Raw genomic sequence first — 21,506 nt, 5'->3', positions numbered from 1 at the left:
ATGTCCCTCTCAGGGACACTTCATCCAATGTCCAGAATCCTCAGGCATTCAGTCCAGTTTGGAAAAGTGGTCATATGTTTTACAATTGAAATGTGAAACAAACATGCAGTCAATTATTGGGTGGCTAGTCTACACCAGTAGTTCTCATCCATAGGTGATTATGCCCCCTCATCCCCAGGGACATTTGACAATATCTGAAGACATTTTTGGTTGTTACACCTGTGTGGGGCATTGCTTTTGGCACCCAGTGGGTACAGACCAGGGATGCTGCTAAACACCCTACACAGGGCACAGGGCAGCCTCCACCACCCTCTGGCCCAAAATGTCAATAGTGCCAAAGGAGAGGAACCGAGTCTACACATTGCCAAGTAAACTTTTTCTTGTTTACTCTCTGTCATGCTGTGTGTGTCTCTCTCTGTCTCTCTCTATAATTGCACTCACTTGAACACACACAGAATTGGTTGAATTAACAAATAGTTTCTGGTATCGTATTTTTTCTAGAAATGTGTTTCTTAACTTTGGTTACATTCTGGAACCACCTGGGGAATTTAAGTTCTGATGCCTGGGTCCCACTCCCAGAGGGGTGGCCTGGGGTGGGACCTGGGTATGGGGGATGGGGCCAAAGCCCCAGTGATGCCAACCTGCAGCCGAGGCTGAGAACCACTGGGCTAGGCCATCTGGGAGAAATCAGCCACGTGTATAGCAGCTCCTGTGGTCTAGTTGGGAACATAAAAGCATTTAGAAAGCTGTTAAATGTTGAACTGGGTGGTATGGAGAGTATCTTAGTTGTTTAGACAAAAAGAGAGAGTGAGAGGGTCAAGTGGTGAGTGCTGATCAAGATGTTCACTTAATTAGATTTTATATTGACCGTGCCCTACTAAGCACCAGGGACTGAGGATGAAAGATAAACCAGACGTTCTTCCTTACTCAAGGTGCCCATTGTGTGGAGGTGGAGCCAGAGTGCCCCAGCCTGATTTGGGCTCACTAATGAGGTTATCTGGTACAATGGACTGCGGCTCGGCAAGAAGAGAGTCTCAAGCCCCAGCCTGATTTGGGCTCACTAACGAGGTTATCTGGTACAATGGACTGCGGCTCTGCAAGAAGAGAGTCTCGAGCTCCAACTGGAAGGAAACGGGAGGCTGGGATGGCTTCCCAGAGGAGGTGCCCACCCAGCTGTGGCTTGAAGGATGACCAGGAGTTCTCAGGCAGGGCAGGGGGTAGGGATGAGGCAGGAAGAATATTCCACCCAGTGCATTTCCAGTCCATATTCTGCCGCTAACTAGTTGTGGACTTTGGGTAAGTCACTTCCTCTTTTGGAAGCCTAGTTTTTTCATCTATAAAATGCAGAGTTTGGCTGGAATCTGGCCTAGATTCCAGAATGTCTAGTTCCAGGTCTCATATTGTAGGGCTCTGGATAGAACCTTGGGGCTGACACAGGTTTCCTGGTGCCAGTCTGCAATGTGACAGAAGAGCCAGAGGCAGCAGGATACCAACCCAAGCGAGGAGTCAGGCAGTTTATTCTGAGGCCCCTGGAGGGGTATCCCTAGAAACCACAGGCCTCCTCACCTCATGCTGGCCCTGCGGCTGGGAGTACTCCACATCCTCGACTTACCATTTGACCCACTCACGCTTCTTGGGTCTCCTTGTTGACTTCTTCTTTTATGGATTTACTGAAAGCAAAATTAATAATGCCAGTCAGTGGCATGTAAAAAGAGGTAATTTACTGCATTTAACTGTGACTGTCAAAATGATCCTGGCCCTGCACTCCCAGTTGGAGCATAAGAGGCAGTGGCCTCAGGTTTGTCCTTGGGTGGTGAGGAGCCGATAAGCCTGGACCTCTGGCCAGGGGAGGTCAGAGGCTGGCATTAGAGCTGCCGTACGGGCCCACATCTTCATAGCCTGGGAAGGAGGGAGTTCAGAGGCTAAGGCCTTTGCCTCCTGGGAGCCAGCCCTTCTGGCTCTTTGCCTTTTGCCAAGACCTCCTCACCCTCCCTGTTTCTGAGTGTAGGCCAAGAACAGCTGCGCACAGATGTCCCTTTGCTTGGGAAGAGGGTGGGATGGATGCACCATGCTGTGAATTTGGCTGCCAGTATTGTGTATGTGTGTATGTGTGTGTGAATGTGTGTGAGGGGTGTGTGTATGAGGGTATGTGTGAGGGTGTGTGTGTGAGGGGTGTGTGTGAGGGGTTTGTGCATGTGAGGTGTTTGTGTGTGTGAGGGATGTGTGAGGGGTGTGTGTGTGAGGGTGTGTGTATTCGAATGTGAGAGTTGTATGAGGGGTATGTGTGTGAGGAGTATGTGAAGGTGTGTGAGGGTGCATGAGGAGTGTGGGAGAGCAATGCATGTGTGTGAGGATGTATGTGAGGGATGTGATGGTGTGTGTGAGAGTGTGTGTGTGAAGGGTGTGTTCAAGGAGTGTGTGTGAGGTGGGGGTGTGTGAGGGGTGTGCATGAGGGGTCTGTGCAAGGAGTGTGAGGGTGTGTGTCAGAAGTGTGAGGGGTATGTGAGGGTGTGTGTCAGAAGTGTGAGGGGTGTGTGAGGGTGTGTGTCAGAAGTGTGAGGGGTGTGTGAGGGTGTGTGTCAGAAGTGTGAGGGGTGTGTGAGGGGTGTGTGTGAGGGATGCATGTGTGAGGGTGTATGAGGGATGTCTGAGGTGTGTGTGTGAAGGGTGTGTGCAAGGATTGTGTGTGAGGTGAGTGAGGAGTATGTGTGAGGAGTATGTGTGAGGGGTGTGTGAGGGTGTGTGTAAGGGTGTATGTAAGGGGTGTGTGTGAGGTGTGTGAAGGTGCAGGTGTGTGTGAGGGTGTATGTGTAAGGGGTGTGTGAGTGTGTGAGGGTGTATGTGTAAGGGGTGTGTGAGTGTGTGAAGGTGTATGTGTAAGGGGTGTGTGAGGGGTGTGTGAGGGGTCTGTGTGTGAGGTGTGTGTGTAGAGGGGTGTGTGTGAGGGTGTATGTGTGAGGGGTGTGTGTGAGGGCTGTGTGTGTGAGGGGTGTGTGTGTGTAGAGGGGTGTGAGGGTGTATGTGTGAGGAGTGTGTGAATGTGTGTAATAGGTGTGTGTGAGGGTCTGTGTGTGAGCAGTCTGTGGGGTCTGTGTGTGAGGGTGTGTGTGTGTGGGTGTGTGTGCATGAGGGTTGTGTGTGAGGGGTGTGTGTGAGGGGTGTGTGTGAGGCTGTGTATGTGTGAGGGTGTGTGTGAGGGGTGTATGTGAGGGTGTATGTGTGAGGGGTGTGTGAGGGTTCGTGTGTGTGTGTGTTTTGAAAAGGCCTTACTGAGTATTTTTTCAGAAGGTCTGAGTTCCAGCCCCCTCTTCTACTTTCGCCTTGACTTGCGGACCTGGGTTTTGTGGAATGATGGCAGATGGCATCGCCAGGTTGTTGTGAGGCTGGGTTGGAAGGTACTTGGATGCCACAGCAGAGTTGGGTTTCTGTACACAGTAGGGAGCTGTGCAGGGATTTCAAGCAGGGGAATGATGTGATTAGATCTTGTTTCCAGGGGCCCTTTAGAGGTTCAGGACACAGCCTCTTAAATGCTTGCCTTTAGATGCTGTCATACCTGGGAAATAGGAAGTGACGTTTTGGATGCGCTATTGCACCTTCTTGCCATGGTACCCAGGAGACAAACAAGTGGACTTGGGCAAATGAGTAGAGTTAGTGATCACTGGAGAATGCATGTGCCCTTGAGAACAGAGCCACATACCCTCACACACACCCCTCCACACGAAATCACCGAGAGATGACTGGTCAGGTTATTTTATTTTGCTTCTCCATGTTAAGGGACTGTGTAAAAGAAAACACTTTCAGAGAGGGAAGAGGCCATTGATGAGGGTAAACAAATGGTGCTTTAGGGGAGGTGTTAAGAATTCAAAATGAAAACAAGTATGAAGATTTGCAGAAGTCTCTCCTCATGAAGATCTACTGAGCCATGTTTATAAACTTAACACTTGGCTTAAATATTGGCAGAGGTTGGCTTCTGTGGATTTATAGGCTTTTTGAAAACAGGTTGAGACAAGCTGTGCCCGTGCACACAAAGGGCTAGACTGTTTGACATAGATCCTGCTGATTCACTGCAACAAGCTGTTCTTTTCTGACTTGGTGGTGGGAAGGACAAAGTGCTTTTGAGAAGATTGCTGGGTAACCCTGTACTGTAGGGAGGGCCAGTATTCAACCCAGAGGAGCACGGACATCTTGCGGGGAACCTAGATGAAGGAAGGCAAGGCCCAGAGGGGATGGAGAGGGAGATCAGAGGGAGACAGATGGCTCTGGGTAAGAGAGAAGGAGGGATTTTGAGTGTATGGAGGCAGTGTATGGAGGTAGCGTATGAAGAGAAAGGTGGGAAGGTAGAACCCAAGGAGGGCAACCCACTGAAATTCCCAGCAGCAGGAATAACGGATACATTTATTTTATGGTAACTCTGGACACTGAGTTTAAATTTGCTTTCTGCTCTGTGCTGTTATTACCCACTGCTACCCCCAAACCTTAGGACAAGTCCGCTACATACAGAAACTTTGTGTTAGTTGTTCCTTGAGGGAATGGTGGATGGCAGGGATGTGTTGTATGGGGTGGTGGGGGCTGACAAGAGAGCAAGGGAATGGCTAGAATGTGGAAGTGGCAGGGGTAGAGAAATTGGTTATGAGAATATTCAGAATAAACTTGACCCCACATTTTCAGAGATTTTGGAGAGCAGGGTTCTAGACTTCATAGGAATGGGATGAGCCCTCTCCGAAGGCTGGAACTAATTTGCTTGGAGACATCCCTTTTGGAGGCATGTAGGTTTCAGCTGAATTGACTTTCTACTATTTATTTATTTATTATTTATTTATTTTTGAGACAGGGTCTCACTGTGTTGCCCAGGCTGGAGTGCAGTGGTGCGATCATGGCTCACTGGAGTCTGGGCCTCCTGGGCTCAAGCGATCCTCTTGACTTTCTACTTTAGACAAAGTGGCCCCATCATGTTAGAGAGCTCATGGTATAATGAAGGCTCAAGATCCTGACAGAGAAAAAACCTCTGTTTGGGGAGAAATTAATGAAGATCAGGCTGTGCGAAAAGAAGGGCTAGGTTTGTGTTTAGAGGGAAGAAGGTGGAAAAATATTCTGAGCTTTCCTTGAAGGTTTCCTTAGTGATGAATGTGCTTATGTTGATTTTCAGGATTGTGGTCTAAACTCTTGCTGTTCAAAATATGATCCCCAGCTGGGCTGCATGGGCCTTACCTGGGATCCCGTCAGACATGCAGACCCAGGCTCCTCTCCATACTTCCCAAAGGCAAATCTGTGCCTCCCTAACCCCCAGGTGATCCCTGTTCACCTTCAAGTCAAGAAGTGCTGTCTTGGAGAACTGCAAAGGTGGTCCATCTCTGCTCCTGGCATCCTGGGACTGGGAACCAGTACATGTTAGTTTTGTTTTGACACAATTGATCTCTCTTCCTTCCTTCTGGGCACTCTGCTCACTTGGTTTCCACTTTCCCAGCACGCCTCGCCCAGGCTTCTCATTCCACTTGGTGGCTCCCACTGCTAGGTTTCCTTTACTGGATTCTTGGCCTCTGACAGCTGTTTAAATGTCAGGAGGTCCCAGGGCTCTGCCCTCCATGTGGCTTTAAAGCTCACCTCCCTGCTGATGGCACACACTTCTATCTCCAGCCTGACCTCTTCCCGGTCATTTACATGACTGTCTACTCCACACCACTGTTTGTACTGGAATATTTAACAAGCATTTCAGATCTAACAGCCCAAACAAAATTCACTGTTTTACCCTCATGATGGCTGCTGCCTTAGCGTTCCACATTGGGCTAAGGGGACCACCTCCAAATCCAGAACCTGACTACTTCTCACCCTCCACTGCCATCTCCACCACAATTGTCTGTAGAGTGGACTAAGCAATAATCTCTTAATGGTCTCCCTGCTTCCTGTCTTGCTGTCAATGGAGCAGTCAGAGTCATTTCTTAAAGTGTAAACAAGATCCTGACCCTCTCCTGCTCAAAACCTGCCAATGACTTCCTGTCTTACTCTGAATAAAATTCACAGTCCTGGTCAGGTGGGGTGGCATGCACCTGTAGTTCCAGCTACTCAGGAGAGGCTGAGGTGGGAGATCGATTGAGCCCAGGAGTTCAAGGCTGAAGTGAGCTATGATTGCTGCACTCCAACCTGGGTAACAGAGTAAAATTCTGCCTTCCTAGGACTCACACCCAAAACAATACTATATGCAGTATTTATACAGGTACATGGATATGCATGTATATTTCTAAAAGAAGATCTAGAGAGGTAATCAGTTGACGTTTAACTGTATCATCTCATTTAGGAGACTAGGATTAAAGGTGGTGATGTGATGTTTGAATTGTATACTAGAGTAATTACTTGTATAATTAAAAATATTTAAACCTTTCACATGTACTATTGAAAAATTGGAAACCAAGAAAGAGTCAAAAGAATAAAAGAAAATCAACTGTAGGCCGGGTGTGGTGGCTTACGCCTGCAATCCCAGCACTTTGGGAGGCTGAGGCGGCCGGATCACGAGGTCAGGAGATCGAGACCATCCTGGCTAACATAGTGAAACCCCGTCTCTATTAAAAATACAAAAAATTAGCCAGGTGTGGTGGTGGGTACCTGTAGTCCCAGCTACTCGGGAGGCTGAGGCAGGAGAATGGCGTGAACCTGGGAGGCGGAGCTTGCAGTGAGCCAAGATCACACCACTGCACTCCAGCCTGGACGACAGAGCGAGACTCTGTCTCAAAAAAAAAAAAAAAAAAAAAAAAAAAAGGAAAATCAACTGTAGTCCTGTCCCTTCTCCCCAAAGACAGGCATTTAAAAAATGTATTTCTTTTTAGTCTTTGTATATATTTTAAAAAAGTATCTACAATTTTCTATTCTGTTTTTTCCCTTAATATTAACATACACATGTCCTCATATTATTATAATCTATTTGTAACCATGAATTATCCTCTTTTGTTAGATAGTTGGATCATTTCCAATATCTTTCTGTTATAAACAACACTCAGAACATTTTTGTGCATAAAGTACTTTTAATATTTTAAGTTATTTTCTATGGGTATATTCCGAGAAAATGAATTACTAGGTCCAAGAATCAGAATATTTTTAAAGCTTTTAGTATACATTATTGAATTGCTTTCCAAAAGACTTTAAACAATTCATGTTATTTTTAATATTCAATGTCACTGTCTTCTGAGAGAGTATTGTAGTAGAGGTTTTAAGGTAGAGATATCATGGGAACATGATTATGGTATCTTGAATTGGAGACCAGTGGGCTGTTGCTGGGGCAGGAGGAGTGGGTGCAGGGAGGGAGGAATAGGGATAAAAAATGACGTGTAGGGTTTTGTATAGGCAACTTAGTGCCATTCATTGGCAGTGGAAATCCATGAGTAGAAACAATGTATGTGGGATGATGGTGTGTTGCAAGTTCTCCTCCCATGGCACCTGCTTTTGTAGTTGTATCTTCTGCTCTTGTTTACCTGGTTAACTCTTATTCATCCCCAAAAACTCACCTTAAATGATGTCGTTTTTGAGAGGCCTTCCTGGTGCCTCCCCCTAGTAAATCAACGTCCTGCTAGCATAGCAATTGCAGCGCAAGGTTGCTATTTTTGACTCTTTTATGTCTTTCTACTAGACTGTTCTAAATTACTTGAGGAGATGGACTAGTTGTTTTACTTCTGGGTCCCCACCACCAAGCACCGTACGGTATTGGCATTTACTAAATGATTGTTACTTCTTTCCATTCCTTCCTTTGCTTCTCTCCAGGGTAGAAATTTTGTGGGGATATAGCTCTGCTATAAAACCTGGAGGTTATTCCAAATAAATATTTTCTATCGCCTCACTTAGACTCATTAAATTTCTCTTAATCTACTCAAATTTTAGGGAAGAGGTTGTTTGCCAGTTGCTCGGGTGAGCTGTGGAAATTCTTTAAAAAGATGAATGTCTTGAAGCTTGAATAAAGCTTGAATGTCTTCAAGCTTAAATTATTTCTTTTGTGATTATATTTGTAAGTGCTTGTGAAACCTGGGAATACACTTTTCTTGGAAGTGTTCCATTTTGGCCTGTGATCCTTTAAGGAGTGTTCTTGTTGGGCAAATATAAATCATTTTAGCTTTATGGTAAGTAGTCTTTGTAAAATATGCTTTCATGTTTAGCTCTTTGACAAATGTATATAGTAACTCCATTACCCTTTTGTTCCCCATTACCTCAAAGGCCAGTTTGGAGTGACCGAGGTGTAAATTGCCCACAGCACTGTTCTGCCTTTCTTTAGGACGGAGCCTTCAGTATTCCAGTGCAGTTAAGTTCTGAACCACCATTCTATATATAGGATTACCTTGCTTGTACTAATGAGCAAAATAATTTTTCCAAATGCTGATGGATCTTTAATTCTGCAAAAATGTCACAGGAAGTATTTTGCCTTCTTGGAAAAAGGTCCTGCCTTGATAGAATAACTGTCCACTTTATGATTCTCAGCATAGGTCAAGTTCTGGTGGGTATTTAAGTTCATTATCACACCACTCCAGAGCCACAATAAAGGCCTACTTTTAATTTCTGCTCTAATTACTGAGAAATAATTTACTTAAATCATTATAGTTGGCATTTGACATGGAACACAGATACTGGTTTTTGTTTTGCTTTGATTTACACCCCCCCACTTGGAGAAAGGAATCTGAAGAAATTAAAACTCATTTTCCATATACCCCTTCTTCCTTGGTGCAGGAACATTTGAGATTATCATTAATGTTGGGCCATTTCTAACTCAGCTAGTGCAATTGTTGAATTTGTGGTTTTCAGCAGATTTGCAATTTGCCTTTTGATTTGACTAATGATTGCTTTTTAAGCCTTTGTGGCATATTCGTTTTCCTAATATTTTAAATAATAGTGAAATGTCATGGAAACCAGTGCTCATTTCTTTCTTATTCTCAGTGTGTGTCTGTTTTGGTTGTTTTTCTTCAATGATTATTTCAGTTGGTGTTTAGGAGTGTGAAATATATATTACTTTTTGGTGCTTTTAATGTACATTTGGCCTAGGCTGTTATAATGAGCAGACTGACACAGATATCAAGAAAATTTCCAAGGAGGATTTAGCAAGATTATAGGGAAAGAACAGTTATTTCATTTATTCATTTGCTCCTTTATACATTTTTCCAGTGAGCTTTGTTGTGGTCCTACTGTGTGCCAAGCACTAAGTCACAGACCAGATATACTTTGGTCACTGCCATAAAAAAACTGGTTGGATATTTGGCTGAGAGGGACAGAGATTAAATGAGTAAAGATGCAAATGAGTATATAATTATAAAAGGTACTGTGTATCAGTAGTGACATTCATTAATATCACCAGTGATCTCATTATAAAAGTCTTTAAGTATTGGGAAGTTGCCAGCCTTCTGTAGCAGATGCAAGTTTTCCAAAATCTGGTTTCCTCTGGGAAGTTCTATTCAATAAATACTGTAAATTGTTTTTCTTGAGGTGACAGGCTCACTTCATTCATTGTCAAGATATCTGCCCAACATGCACATAAAACATGCATAGCCAGTTCAACACCAGCAATTGCACACATGCTTTTCCTTGTGAAAACCATTGCACTTTGTCATACAGCAGAAGTACTGCCTGCATATGCCCTTTTGGGTCGCTCTATACTGTTTCACCAGGGCATTCTTCAGGGCAACTGGCATTTTAAGAATGTTTTATTTTTATTTTCGTACTGTAAGTGCGTGGTGGGGAAGGATATGATGACCGCTAATAGAATTGGGTACCACTGCCTGGATTCCTGCTAAGGCGCCAGTCATTTTACCTACCACTGCCTTGGCACATCAGTGAAAATGCCAATACAGCAAGAAGACAAATAATGTCTGAGTATTATTCTAAAAATAGTTTGGCCTTATGGGCCTCTGAGGGGAGCACAGCTCACGCTTTGAAGAATGATGCTGTAGTCTTTTCTTCAACAAGCCTTTACGGAAAGTTTCCTGTGTACCAGTTCCTGGGAAAGATGCTCTCCTTCACAATCTTGATGTGTACTCAGATCTTTGTTATCTAATAGTAGCCAAAGTTAACAGCTAGCATTTAATGCATTCTTACTATGTGCCAAGAATCATGTGCCAAGGCCCTGTAGTATTGGGATCCCAGCAGGAGACTGGGTACCTGAAGAGTGTTTAATAAAGAGACTTTTTACAAAGGCGTGGGCAGGATTAAGGCAAACCAACAAGAAATAATAAAAGATCAGGTTTAACAACCTCTAGACCATAAAGGGGTAAGGGAGGCAGACGGTTCCCAGAGCTGGAGAGGACAGCCTCCTAGGAGCTGTGGCCTTCAGGAGAGGGATGCAGCCAATTGCTGAGGTGAACTGTAGAAATTCTTTAAAAAGATGACATTCAAGCTGAAATGATTTCTTTTGAGATTGTATTTATGCATGGTGTGGCTGTGACTCCTTGGTGAGGAACTAGGGGATTGAATACCCTGGCCTCTCCCTCCTCCTACCTTCTAATCCGTTCTGGTGTCTCCCACTGATGAAACTTAACCAGAAGCCACAGGCCAAGGGAGTCTACGGCGACAATTAATCTGGGTCCCACGGCCAGGCGAAAAGGGAGACAGAAAGGATCTGGAGGGACAAATGCAGGCTACTTATTTGGCACAAAACTTTATTTGCACCATTTCATTTAGTATCTAACCCAAGGAAGCAAGTTAACTAACTTAAGGAAGCAAGTGCTAGTGCAATCCCCATCTTGCAGATGAACAAACTGAGGCTGGAGAGGTAAAGCAATAATGACAGGGTCCAGGTTTGAAGGAGACTCAGACTCTTAGCCTCTATTCCTCCCTGTCTGGCAAACAGGCCAGCAAGAAGCAGGCAGCAGGGGTTCCTTCAGTGTGCTGCTTCCACAGAATAGTTGAACAAGTAAAGTTATATGCTGGGAACTTGTTGTTCCTTATTTACAAGACTGCACACGGCCTTCCTGTTCCTCCCAATTACTATTCTTCTGGCCAAAGACTCCCTGGATAGGGAAGGAACTCAGCCCAAAATCCGCAAACATGTTCAGAAAGCAGCCAGGGAATCATTGTTGGATCCCACAAGGAGCCCTCTCACCATCTGCCCTCTACCCCAGCTGACCCAGAGACTCCCTGCCAGAACACTGAGTGTATTTTGATGAGTTAAATGAAAACAACAACCATAACCAAAACAAATCCAAACTGCATGGGTCCTGGGGGAAAGAAAAAAAAATCAGAAAAATTGGACACTTCATAATTCCTTCCTTTGCACATTCTTTTTCTTTTTAAATGAGTACATTTGATGTAGAATGCAGAGTTCCTAGAGGGTGTTCTAAAAACTTAAAAACTTAGAGTTCTAAAGTGGACCTGACCCTTTGTTAAAGCCTTCTTAATGCCATAGGAAGGTTTCCATGATTTAGAGTTTTTATGATATTGATACATGCCAAAAACAATTTAATCACATCACAAATATGACTGAGTATGTCTACTCTTTCCTAAGGTGAAATGCCACTTCTCTGATTATTGGCCTGCTGTTTGTATGGACCTGTTCTATGCATACTTTGTAATGGTTCACATCCTATAATTACAGCACCAACATTTCCTTCAGGGCAATATAAAAAACACACTCCAAGTTAAAAATCATTCCCATCTCTATCCATTCTCTTTTGGAGGGAACATAAAAGAACATCAAGTTTTTTGTTTTTGTTTTGAGTTTTGTTTGAGCCTCACCATGTTGCCTGCGCTGGAGTGCGGTGGCACGATCATAGCTCACTGAAGCCTCAAACTCCTGGGCTTAAGTAATTCTCTCGCCTTAGCCTCCTGAGTAGCAAGGACTACAAGTGTGCACCACCACGCCCAGCTGGAACATCCAATTTTGATACCAATGTATGAGCCAACCCACCTACGACCTCCACTAAACAGTATGAGGCAAGCCAATGAAGTCCCCACTCTCAGGGAGAGCTCACTGCCACACAGAATGACCAGGGAGGGCTATGCTGGGAAAAGTCTATGGAGCTTTGGAGACCCAGAGAAGTGGGATCACAGGGAATCTGAGAAGGCTTCCTAGAGGAAGTAACATCTAAGCTGAGGCCTGAAAAGTCAGGTAAGAGTGAGACGGGAAAATAAGAAGGTACAGGGGTGTTCTAGGCAGAGCAAACAACAGGTGCTTTGGAAGCCTTAGAAAGAACAGCAAGCATGGCCTGTTCAGGGAAAGATGGAGAACAAAGCTCAAGTGTATTGATGGTGAGAGAAGAGGCTCAGGAGATGGGTATAGCTGGGTCATGGAAAGACCTTAGCCATATTAAGGAATCAGAACTTTCTCCTGAGACCAGTGGGAGGCATGCAGGCATTTTAAGTGAAGAAGCAACGTGGGTAAATTAAAAAAATATATCACTTTGCTGCCGGGCGCAGTGGCTCACGCCTGTAATCCCAGCACTTTGGGAGGCTAAGGCGGGTGGATCACGAGGTCAGGAGATTGAGACCATCCTGGCTAACACGGTGAAACCCCGTCTCTACTAAAAATTCAAAAAATTAGCCGGGTGTGGTGGCGGGCGCCTGTAGTTCCAGCTACTCGGGAGGCTGAGGCAGGAGAATGGCGTGAACCCGGGAAGCGGAGCTTGCAGTGAGCCGCGATGGCGCCACTGCACTCCAGCCTGGGCGACAGAGCGAGACTCTGTCTCAAAAAAAAAAAAAAAAAAAAAATTAGTTTGGAACAGGATACAGAAAAATCAAGAGGGATTTTTCAACCTCTTCTTTATAACTTTCTTTTTTTTTTTTACATGACTTTAAGAAAGTAATATGTATCACTGTTGTGATAAAAATAAAAACCAGTAAAGCTATTTTTGTTCTTTATATTTTAAAAACCCATTCTGACAAAAGACTTGAATAGACATCTACTGAAGAAGATATACAGATGGCAAGTAAGCATGTGAAACATCGTACATCATTAGGGAAATGCAACTTAAAACAACGAGATGCCACTATACACCTATTAGAATGGCCAAAATCTGGAACATGGACAACACCAAATGCTGGTGAGGATGTGAAGCAACAGAACTCTCACTCATTGCTGGTGGAAATGCAAAATGGTGCAGCTACTTTGGAAGACAGTTTGGCAGTTTCTTACAAAACCAGACCTACTCTTAACATACGATTCAATAATCACACTCCCTGGTGTTTACCCAAAGGAGTTGAAAACTTACATCCACACAAAACCTGCACCCAGATGTTTGTAGCAATTTTATTCATAATTACTCCAACTTGGAAGCAACCAAGATGTCCAGGTGAATGAATAAATAAACTATGATACATGCAGACAATGGAATATTATTCAACCCTAAAACAAAATGAGCTATCAAGCCACGGAAAGACATGGAGTTAAACTTAAATGCATAGTACTAAAGAAAAGAAACCAATCTGAAAATTCAATTACATGTTCTGTGATTCTAACTATATGACATTCTGGGAAAGGCAAAACTATAGAGACAGTATAAAGATCAGTGGTTGCCAGGGGTTAGGCAGATGAGCAGGCAGAGCAAAGCGGATTTTTAGGGCAGTGAAACTGTTCCGTGTGATATTGCAATGGTAGTGCTAGGGTTTGTGTGTGGTTTGTTCGGCCCCATCAAGTCTCATGTTGAAATTTGATCCCCAGTGTTGGAGGTGAGGCCTTATGGGAGGTGTTTGGGTCATGGAGGTGGATCCCTCATGAATAGCGGTAATGAGGGAGTTTTCACTCTTAGTTCCCATGAGAACGGATTTCTGCAAAGAGCCTGGCACCTTCTCTCTTTCTTGCCTCCTGTCTCACCATGTGATCTGTGTATATCAGCTCCCCTTCACCTTCTGCCATGAGTGGAAACTTCCTGAGGCCCTCATCAGAAGGAGATGTTGGTGCCATGCTTTTATTTTTATTTGTGTTTATTTATTTTTTTTGAGACAAAGGCTCGTACTGTCTCCGAGGGCTGGAGTGCCATGGTGCGATCTCAGCTCACTGCAACCTCTACCTCCTGGGCTCAAGAGATCCTCTCACCTCAGCTTCCTGAGTAGCTGGGACTACAGGCATGCACCACCACATCTAGCTAATTTTTTTTTGTATTTTTGGTAGAGACAGGATTTCACCACGTCGCCCAGGCTGGTCTCGAACTCCAGAGCTTGAGCGATCTGCCCACCTCAGCCTCCCAAATTGCTGGGATTACAGATGTGAGCCATGATGCCCGACTGCCATGCGTTTGTGTAATACCAAGAGTGAGCCCTAATATCAACTATGGACTGGTGATGATGCTGTGTCAATGCAGGTGCATCAACTGTAAAAAATATCCCATGCTGGTGGGGGATGTTGGTAGTGGGGGAGGCTGTGCCTGTGTGAAGACAGGGGATATATGGGAATGCTATATTTCTGCTCAATTTTGCTGTGAACCTAAAACTGCTGTAAACAATAATGCCTATTAAGAAAACAAAATAAAACAATAAAAAAACCCCACAAGAAGAAGAAGGTAGGACAAGGGGTAGTAAGAGCCTGCAGAGGTTGTGGCAGGGGTCTAGCCCCAGGGCTGGGGCCTGGGCTGGGGCCTAAGCTGGGCAGAGGCAGTCGGGCTGGGTAGAAGGGATTCAGGAGCATTCACAGGAGTTAGGCTGCTTAGATGGTGGGAGGGCAAGGAAGAGGAGTGCACTGAAGCTTCTTGCTTAACTAGCAATGTGGTGCCATGAAGAGAGATATGATGAACCACCTTCAGTATGGTAGGCAGTACCTGTAGGCCAGAGATTGCACCAGAAGATGGAGAGGGAAGGAGGAGAGCTTATAACTGACTAAGACAAGAGAAATCACATTTTATTCTTTTATTTAAGAGAGGTCCTGTTGTTTTATCATTTTTCTGTTTTATGCATCACTTATAGGACATAATGCCATGAGTAACCAATATACAGAAAATTCACAGCCTGAACTGGCTTCGGGGAAGACCAAGGCGCATTTGGAGGAGAAGGCCAGCCCTAAAGGCTGGAAGTGACCTTCCTGTTGATAAAGGGCAGAGCATGAGCAAACTGAGAGAGGAGATGCAAAGACAAAAATGTCATGCAAAGGATGGGTGTGTTCAGAGGCTGATGAGCTGCAGGTTGCAGAGAGGCCCTATCATGGCCCTCTGTTATTTGTGCTGTCTGCTCCCTTCTCTGGTGGTAGCATACCTGCCACTCCTCATCATCCTGGTATGGACGCAGTTTTTCTCTGCCCTGACCCCAGTCCATTCTCCACCCTGCTGTGCCCCACTCTGTGCTCAAGGAGACTGACTCCTGCAGACTGAATCCCCTGGTTCCCTGGCCGGCTGGCTTCTGATTGGGCCCTGCAGGATATTGAGGGTAAGAGGAGGGAGAGGATGGGCTGTTTGTTCCCTGTTCCCTCCTTGCCTTGCAAAGGTTGTGCTGTGCCCCCAAGACCACAGCAGCCCCACCCACCTGGCCCCAGGCCTAATGGCTCCTCTAAGGGTTCTCCACCCTTGGCCCTGCAAACTTAGACATGGTCATGACTTTCCTCTATTGCTAGTCCCTGGGTGCTAGAATATTCTTTGATAGTTCCCTTAACCCTACTCACATGGCTATGAATGTTCCCTTCATTAAAGTCTCTTCAGGCAACCATTTCAGGGAGAAATTGTGTTTTTGAGAAGCATAGAGATTAACAAAGGCTGTCAATGACCATTGTAGACCAAGGTGGGAGGGCAGGGCCACTCCCTGCTGTTGGGAGGAGTGGGGGAAGGAGGGGAATCCTACCCAAAGCTGCACTCATCTGCTGGCTTGCAAGTACATTATCCAGAGCCACAGACAAAACCCGTGGGTAGAGGCAGATGCTGACTCCTTGCAGGTAGACAGCACTGGTGAAGGCTTCGAGGAGGAAGGTGGCCCTGGTGGGCCACCTTTGACCCTTTTGGGTCACTCTGTCAGAGTGGAGCAGGGATGGGGGAGGGAGGAGGCATGGGGTGGGAGGAATGCAACACAGAGGGGTGGGACAGAGAGAGGGGTGAGGAGTCTGCGGCAGCCTTGGTGGACAATGGTGAAGACCTGACCTAGGGAAGTGGCAGAGACGAGGGAGGGCATCTGAGAACTATTCCGGAGATAGCCTCAACGTCCCGATGCTCAGTCTTATGTTGAGTTTGAGGGTGAGTGAGGCAATGAGAGTTGGTGTTCTGGAGCGGGTTCCTGAGTAGATGGAGATGCTGGCCACAGTAAGGGGCAGGACTGGTCAGGGCAAGGAGCTGCTTTCTGTTGTGGACAGATTAATGTATGGGGCTGGCCACCTTTCATATGAACAGAATCATACACCGTGTGGTCCTTTGTGACCTAAGTGTCCTAAGTGGCTTCTGTCACTTAGCATAATGTTCTCAAGGTTCATCCATGTTGTAGCAGGGATCACTGCTTCATTCATTTTAATTGCCAAATAATATTCCATTATATGGAAGTAGCACATTTTATTTATCCACTCATTTATTGGTGGACATTTGGGTTGCTTCTGGTTTTTGGCTGTGACAAATGATGTTGGTGCGAACATCTGTATACAAGTTTTTGTGTGGACATCCATTTTTGTTTCTCTTGGGTATATACCTACAAGTACAGTTGCTAGCCAGGAGTACGAATGGTAATTCTAGGTTTAATATTGTAAAGAACTGCCAGACTATTTTTAAAAAATGCTTCTCTATTTCTAGTAACATTTTTATATTTTAAAGTCTTTTTGTTTGATATTAGCATAGCAACCCTAGCTTTCTTCTGCTTATCCCTTGTCTTTTAAAAAAGATGATTTTATCAGAAATGCATATAGCCGTAAGTAATATATTACATGATTTAGTTACGCATATTTGAACTTTATAAAAATAGTGTCACACTATAAATGTAGTTACTTGGACTTTTCACTCAGTATGCTATTTCTAAGACCCATCTATGTTGTTGTATATAGCTACAGTATAATTTATGTTCTCTGCTGTATAATAGTCCATGGCATAACCCTACCATAATTTATTGATTCATTCTCCTGTAAGTGGCTATTTGGCATGTTTCCAGTGTTTTTCTATGACAAATTTATTGCTGCTATAAACATTTTTATATGCCTTTCCTGATATAAGAGTTTCTCTTGTTCTCAGAGCAACTAGCAATATAACTATTAGCTAGGAACTTGTTAGAAATGCAACTTCTCAAGTCCCACCCAAGACCCACTGAGTCAGAAACTGTAGGATAGGCCCAGCAATCTGTGTTGTAATAAGCTCTCCAGGTGACTCTGATATCTGATAAAGTTTGAAGTCCACTGCACTAGGGTATAAAGTAGGAGTGAAATTTCTAGATTGCAGGCAATCAGATGTTTTCTGAAGTGGTTGTCCCATGTTTTCATGGAAATCCACCCGCTCAGCACTTAGTATTGTCAGACTTCTTTATTTTGCCCACTGGGTGGGTCAGTCTGACTGGTCTTCCCTACAGAGAGGCATGGGTGTGGCCGTTGATTTCTTCTCCCTGCCTGTCCTCCCATCCTGCCCTGTCTAGGGAGCCAGAGCCACACCACGCATGTTGACCCCTTGGCTGTCACTGTGGATGAAGCCTTCTTCAGTGTGGTTTGTTTTGACAGGAATACATGCGCCACCTGCTCGCCCTGGAGCTTCGCGCTGAGGAGCAGTTCCTGGAGCACTGGCTGAACCCTCACTGCAAACCCCACTGTGACAGGAACAGGGTTCATCCTGTGTAAGGGGATCAGGACCAGCCTCGGTACGTCTCCTTCTCTCTCCCAGACCTCTGTCTGAGGGAGTGGTGGGGGACAGCATGGCATGGGCTGGGAGACTTTCCGGACCATGCCTCAGGGGGGCCAGCTGGTTAGCTGGTTATGATTTTGGAATGGGGGTGGCAAGAGTGAGGCAGGAGACATAGTGGGGAGCCAGGTTGAGAGGAGCACTGGGGGACAAACGGGGGAGCCCAACTTTTATTGAATCACAAAGTGATCCCAAATGGGGAGGGACGTGACCCTATTTGCCACGCAGAAAAGCTCTCTCTGGACCCCAAATGTGGAGAAGTGTGTTTTGTTGAGACTTGGGTCTGTTCAGGTGGGCTCAGCATTCGTGGAGTCAACCTGTGACATCTACCATGATCATCACCACTGTCATCAGGATCAACAACTTCTTTCCCAGATCTCACTCCTGTTCCCCACTGCCTTCCTGCAGCCTTCAAGGCTGCCAATCTACCCAGCCCACCCTCTGTCTTTCCCTTTCCCTGGGGCTTCTGTTTTCAGCCCACCAGCAGGGTATTGCCCAGCTTTCCCCCTACACCCTGCATGCCCCCAACTCTGTACCTCTGTGCCTAGATGAGGCTGTTTGCTTCTCCCTGTCTGTCCTCATCATCTTCCCCCTTTTCCAAATCCTGTTAGATAAGGTAGCAAAATTCCTTCAGAGGGTAAGCCCAGTGAATTTCATTTCTCCTCTGTAAGTTTTGTGGACCAAGCAGGACAAGATATAATCAGGTAGTTTATCTTTGTGGTTAAGAGAAATCTTATACCTTTGTTGTTTATTTTGTGCTACTGTGAATTGACACAGGGACACTCCTATTAATCACTCTTTATAATGTAACATAAATTGCCTCACATGATCCTCTTAATACCCTGGTGTCATTGCAGGGCATGCACTTTAACCCCATTTTAAAGAGGAGCTAATTGAGCATGATTAAGCTACTAACTCAGGCTAAGCAGTGGTTGGTATGCTAGGCTTCTGACCACCGTAAATCTGCATGCTTTATGTGGACCGTGTTGCACAGTCCTGTGTGTGTGTGGGCATGAAATCACTCTGAGGGAGCTTTCACAGATAGTGAGAGGATCACCTGCTGGCAGTGGAATAGAAGTTCTGCTTTTGAGGGGTAGGGATGGGCTACGTCCCCCTTCTAATTCTTCCAGCTGCTGGAGCTCTATTCTAGGTCAGGGTTCTGGTGTGTCTGGGCTTGGCTCCCAGCTCCCAGGGTGCTGGCCTCCCCTGCACCAAGGGCCTTTGTCTTTTAGCACTGGAAGCCCTCACTTGGCTTCTTCCAGAAAACAGCACTGTGGAGTAATTGGATGCTTAGGCTCTGGAACTGGCCAGAGCTGAGTTTGACTTTCTGATTTCCAGCTCTGTGCCCTTGGGCAAGTTGCCTAACCTCACTGACTCTTTGCTTCTGCCTCTGTAAGTTGGGGTAATAATGATGTCTAGAGAGCCTGGTGCATAGTAAGTGACTCTAAAAATAAAAGCACTTATTACTGTTGTGCAGTTGAAGTTAAAGGAGAGGTTTCTGGGTTCAGCCCCACAGTAGTACCCTCCAAGGGTGACTGAGGCCTCTGATTCTTGGTAGGACAGGCACTGCTGGTGAGCTTGGGTGCCTAGCTCCTGCAAACACAGGGTTCCGCAGAGGCCTCACTCCAGGCAGCTCCCACTTATATAAAGACAAGGAAGCGGTGGCTGGAGAAATGTGTTAACTTGGAATTGGGAGTCAGACAGCCTTCAGATAATGAGTCCTCCAGTCACTGGCTGAATAACCTTAGAAAAAAATGCCTAATTGAATAGTTTCCTCATTTGTAAAATGAGGATGGTAATGGCTCCTTCCTTATGATTCTAGGATTAAAAAAGTCAATGCCTGGAAAATAGTTAGTGTTGCCCTGGCACACAAAGGAAGTGCTCAGAAAATGATAGCTGGATGGTATTTGTTCTTCCTTGGTCTACTCTTCCTCTTCCTTAGTCTCCTCCTTTTCCCCTCTCCTCCTCCTCCTTCTTGTTCTTCATCATCATCATCACAATCACCACCACCAACATCATCACCATCACTGTCACCATCACCATCACCACCATCACCACCATCATCACCATTACCCTCACCACTATCACCACCACCATCACCACCATCATCACCATCACCACCACCATCACCATCATCACCACCACCATCACCACCATCATCACCATCACCACCACCACCATCACCACCACCACCACCATTGCCACCACCACCACCACCACCATCGCCATCACCACCATCACCACCATCACCACCATCATCACCATCACCACCATCATCACCATCACCACCACCACCACCACCATCACCATCACCACCACCATCACCACCATCACCATCACCACCATCACCACCACCACCATCACCACCACCATCACCACCATCATCACCATCACCACCACCACCATCACCACCACCATCACCACCACCACCACCACTATCACCACCACCACCATCACCACCACCACCACCACCACCACCATCATCACCACCATCACCACCATCATCACCATCACCACCACCACCATCACCACCATCACCATCACCACCACCATCACCACCATCATCACCATCACCACCACCATCATCACCATCACCACCACCATCACCACCATCATCACTATCACCACCATCACCACCATCATCACCATCACCACCACCACCACCACAACCACCACCACCATCACCACCATCACCATCTCCACCATCACCACCACCACCATCACCCCCATCATTACCATCACCACCACCACCACCATGACCACCACCACCACCACTCTCACCATCATCATCACTGTCACCACCACCACCACCATCACCACCACCATCACTACCATCATCACCATCACCACTACCTCCATCTCCACCACTACCACCCCCACCACCACTCTCACCACCATCACCCCCATCATCACCATCATCACCATCACCACCATCATCATCGTCACCACTGCCACCATCATCACCATCAACCCCATCATCACCATCTCCACCATCAGCACCATCAGCACCATCACCACCACCACCACATCACCATTATCACCACCACCACCATCATAACCATCATCACTATTACCATCACCACAATCACCATCATCACCATCACTGCCACACCATTATCACCACCACCACCACTACCACCACAATCATTATCATTATCCTAATGTTATTTTCTTGTTCTTTTTCAGCAAGCATTTTAATAGACAACAAGCTGGATAATGTCGAAACAAGACAAGGCTGCTTCTTTCACTTGTTTTTAAATTGCAGAAATGGATGTCTTCAGACCTCGTGAACTGTGGGCATATCAAAGATTGCCTTGGAAATGGCAAATATATATACTGCTTCATTTTACTAACCTGCATAAATCACTAAAACCAATAGCTTAAAGCATAGACACCTCCCAAAGATCTTCCCATCAGTTTGCAAGAGTGGGAACAACCAGAATCTTACCTGGGGTTGATGGAGCTGGAACTCCCAGACCAGGAGTTGGGGCAGGCTGCCTGCCCTAAGGAATTTGGGGAATCCTTGTTCAGAGTAGTGAAGCATACCACTTGGGGTTGCTGAGTTGTTTTGTCCTCTATTTTTTTCCTCTTCTTTTCTGCCCTAATAAACATTGGTATTAAATTTACTTTTAGTGGTCTCTTCCTTTCTCTCTCTCTCTCCCCCCTCTTTTTGTTTTTTTGAGATGGACTCTCACTCTGTCACTCAGTCTGGAGTACAGTGGCATGATCTTGGCTCACTGCAACCTCCGCCTCCCAGGTTCAAGTGATTCTCCT

General features: G+C 45.7%; 1 protein-coding gene across 4 annotated transcripts in view; it reads left to right on the top strand.

The window, feature by feature from the left end:
* The window catches only part of C19H17orf67 (chromosome 19 C17orf67 homolog), a 43,771-nt gene extending 22,413 nt beyond the window's left edge, over positions 1-21,358 (top strand). For all 4 annotated transcript variants that reach the window (XM_008970605.3, XM_055102155.2, XM_063598778.1 and 1 more), the window contains exons 4-5: positions 17,555-17,691; positions 20,919-21,358. In XM_008970605.3, the coding sequence (XP_008968853.1) occupies positions 17,555-17,671 (117 nt within the window). In that variant the 3' untranslated portion in view covers positions 17,672-17,691; positions 20,919-21,358. The remainder of the gene's footprint in view (positions 1-17,554; positions 17,692-20,918) is intronic.
* Positions 21,359-21,506: the final 148 nt, after the last annotated feature.

The sequence above is a fragment of the Pan paniscus genome, chromosome 19 (genome assembly GCF_029289425.2).
Source record: "Pan paniscus chromosome 19, NHGRI_mPanPan1-v2.0_pri, whole genome shotgun sequence".
Lineage (NCBI taxonomy): Eukaryota > Metazoa > Chordata > Mammalia > Primates > Hominidae > Pan > Pan paniscus.
Note: the sequence above shows the minus strand (reverse complement) of the source record. Positions and strands in the feature narration are given on the sequence as shown.